Source organism: Poecilia reticulata, unplaced genomic scaffold (genome assembly GCF_000633615.1).
Source record: "Poecilia reticulata strain Guanapo unplaced genomic scaffold, Guppy_female_1.0+MT scaffold_155, whole genome shotgun sequence".
Taxonomy (NCBI): Eukaryota; Metazoa; Chordata; class Actinopteri; order Cyprinodontiformes; family Poeciliidae; genus Poecilia; species Poecilia reticulata.
Window position 1 is genome coordinate 577,957 of NW_007615016.1, and position 2,534 is coordinate 580,490.

Genomic DNA, 2,534 nt, shown 5'->3' on the forward strand with positions numbered 1-2,534 from the left:
TGGATGGATGGTTGGATGAGTGGATGGATGGATGATGGTTGGATGAGTGGATGGATGGATGGATGGATGGATGATGGTTGGATGAGTGGATGGATGGATGGATGGATGAGTGGATGGATGGATGATGGTTGGATGAGTGGATGGATGGATGGATGGATGAGTGGATGGATGGATGGATGGATGAATGGATGATGGTTGGATGAGTGGATGGATGGATGGATGATGGTTGGATGAGTGGATGGATGGATGGATGGATGGATGGATGATCATATTTTTCTAAAACTGTAAAATTTTAAATTCAAAATTTAAACTTTTTCAGTCCGAAACTCAGATTTTCCTTTGATGCTTCAATTAAACCAACTGATGAAGATCATCTTTAAACAGAGGACGCTCGTGATTGGACTAGGCCGATCTGCTGAGCTGCTGGACGTTCAAGGATCTCCGTCTGAAATCCCCCGGTGGGGGGCGGGTCTCACCTAGGTCATCTTTCAGCTCAAGGTCGGCGTTGGTGGGGTTGATGACCCCGTCCACGTCAAAGCCAGCCAAGTTACTGACCTCGCTGTGGATGAGGTTGAGCTGTGGAGGCGCATGCACAGGAGGAAGAGGAGCAGAACGATGAAGAGGCAGAGCGTTAGAGCCAGACGCACTCTGCAGATCACAGGAATACCTTGAAGTTCTGGGCCGAGCCCAAACCGATCACTGATCAATAACCTTCATTGATAATACCAAGCATGAACCATTAGGACGGAGACGATTAATCAGATTATTCAATTAATCGTCAACTAATTTGGTAATCGATCAGCTGAGATAACAACAGAAATCTGGAGCAAAACCAGATCAATTTCAACATGTTTCACCAAAAACTCCTCAGGTTTTAAATTCAAATATAAAATCTCACATTCAACACTTTCCTCTGTGCAATCATTAATCAGTTAATCAAAAATAATCATCTGATCAGCTCTACACTGTAACGAGCTACAAAGAATCAAACATGAAAAACTAACGAATAAAAGATTATTCACTTCTAGACAATAAAATGTTTATTTTTATCATTTTTAAAAGAATAAAATTATTTCTCTGCATTTTTAATAGTAAAAGTTCAAAGAAAAATCTGCAGAATGTGCCAASTTTTTATCTGATTAATCATCAAAATCCATTTTTAATAACYGATTCTGATTTCATCAGTTTAGTCTGAARCTCAGATTAGATCTCTAAATTAGGATTAATCCAGATTTCCCTCATTCTCATCATCATAAACTGTTAGCTTAGCATGTGTGAAACTAAAACTATGCAAGCTGTGMGCATTAAATTAAACCCTAAATATTTTACCAGAACTAATCCTGATGCATGACGGGACAAAAGCATTTACCTTAAATATGTCTGTTAATTTAATGTTCTGTGTGAATTAAATTCAAAAGTTTCTTTCAGATGAAGTGAAACCAGAAAATCTGCGTTAAATTAAAACCATGCTGGCATTTTCATTGTTTTTCTTACGGGGCCAAAATCTCAAGGTATTCCTCAAAGGTTTCCAACCGAAACACCAAATCAGCGCAGATCAACGTCGACATGAAACTTTTTATTTCACCAACAAAACAACATGGAAAGTCTGACTACAGGAAGGAAAATCACCTGCAAGAGACAGACAGAGATCAGCAGGACAGAACGGCAGAGGAAAACTCAAAGTTTTCTGAATTAGCTGGTTTTATTTAGAAAACTTTCACCAATTCATGAAATTGTGATAATTTATGTCAGAGCAAATTGTACTCAGTTTGTGAAACTATTACAGGAACCGAAGCGAAGAGGATAAATATTCTCTGAACTTACCTTTAGCACAAAACAATATATGAATCAATTATGAGTTTTTAACAACTCTATATCAACATTTGTAAAAAAAATTCAAGAAAAATGCAAAAATATGAACTCCTGATAGTCATTAGTTGATGCTGTGTTTGTGTTTGGGTGGAGCAGATTTCTGACCTTTTGACCCAGGAAGAGACTCTTGGTGGAGAGCACGGTGAAGCTGTCGGCCAGAGATCCCTCCGTCGTGCTGTCTGCCGACGCCGACTTGCTCACCTCTCCTCTCTGCAGAGACCAGACCAGCAGCAAGACGTCAATAAAGTATCTGTCAACTTCAATACCAACCAACCAGCCAAACGTGGTGAGAGCAGCAGGTCAGCAGCATCAAGGCGTTTCAAACGCGTCACAAACAGAATCAGCAGTAAAACGTCACATTCAGTCGATACGTTGATCACGTTTCTAATAAAACCAACCAGGAGGGTTTTAGTCTGGATGGAAAGGAGCTCAGTGTTTCTGCTGCTTCTCAGTTTTCTGGAAGTTTGTTCCAGATCTGTGGTGCATAGAAGCTGAATGCTGCATCCAGAACCAGAACCAGAACCTGAGGGTCTGGCAGGTTGATAGAACAGCAGCAGATCTTTAATGTGGTTCTGATCCGTCCAGTGATTCATAAACTATCAGGATTTTACAGTCTGTCCTCTGAGCTACAGGTGTAGATCTGGGTGATGTAGATCTGGGTG

At 40.4% G+C, this 2,534-nt stretch overlaps 1 protein-coding gene across 2 annotated transcripts in view; it reads right to left on the bottom strand.

The window, feature by feature from the left end:
- Positions 1-2,534, bottom strand: part of macroh2a1 (macroH2A.1 histone) — a 17,420-nt gene that overhangs the window by 4,520 nt on the left and 10,366 nt on the right. Inside the window, exons 5-6 of one of the 2 annotated variants that reach the window (XM_017303052.1) lie at positions 1,978-2,082; positions 477-576 (exon numbers count right to left, since the gene is read on the bottom strand). In XM_017303052.1, the coding sequence (XP_017158541.1) occupies positions 477-576; positions 1,978-2,082 (205 nt within the window). The remainder of the gene's footprint in view (positions 1-476; positions 577-1,977; positions 2,083-2,534) is intronic. The other variant, XM_017303053.1, reaches the window with a different exon arrangement.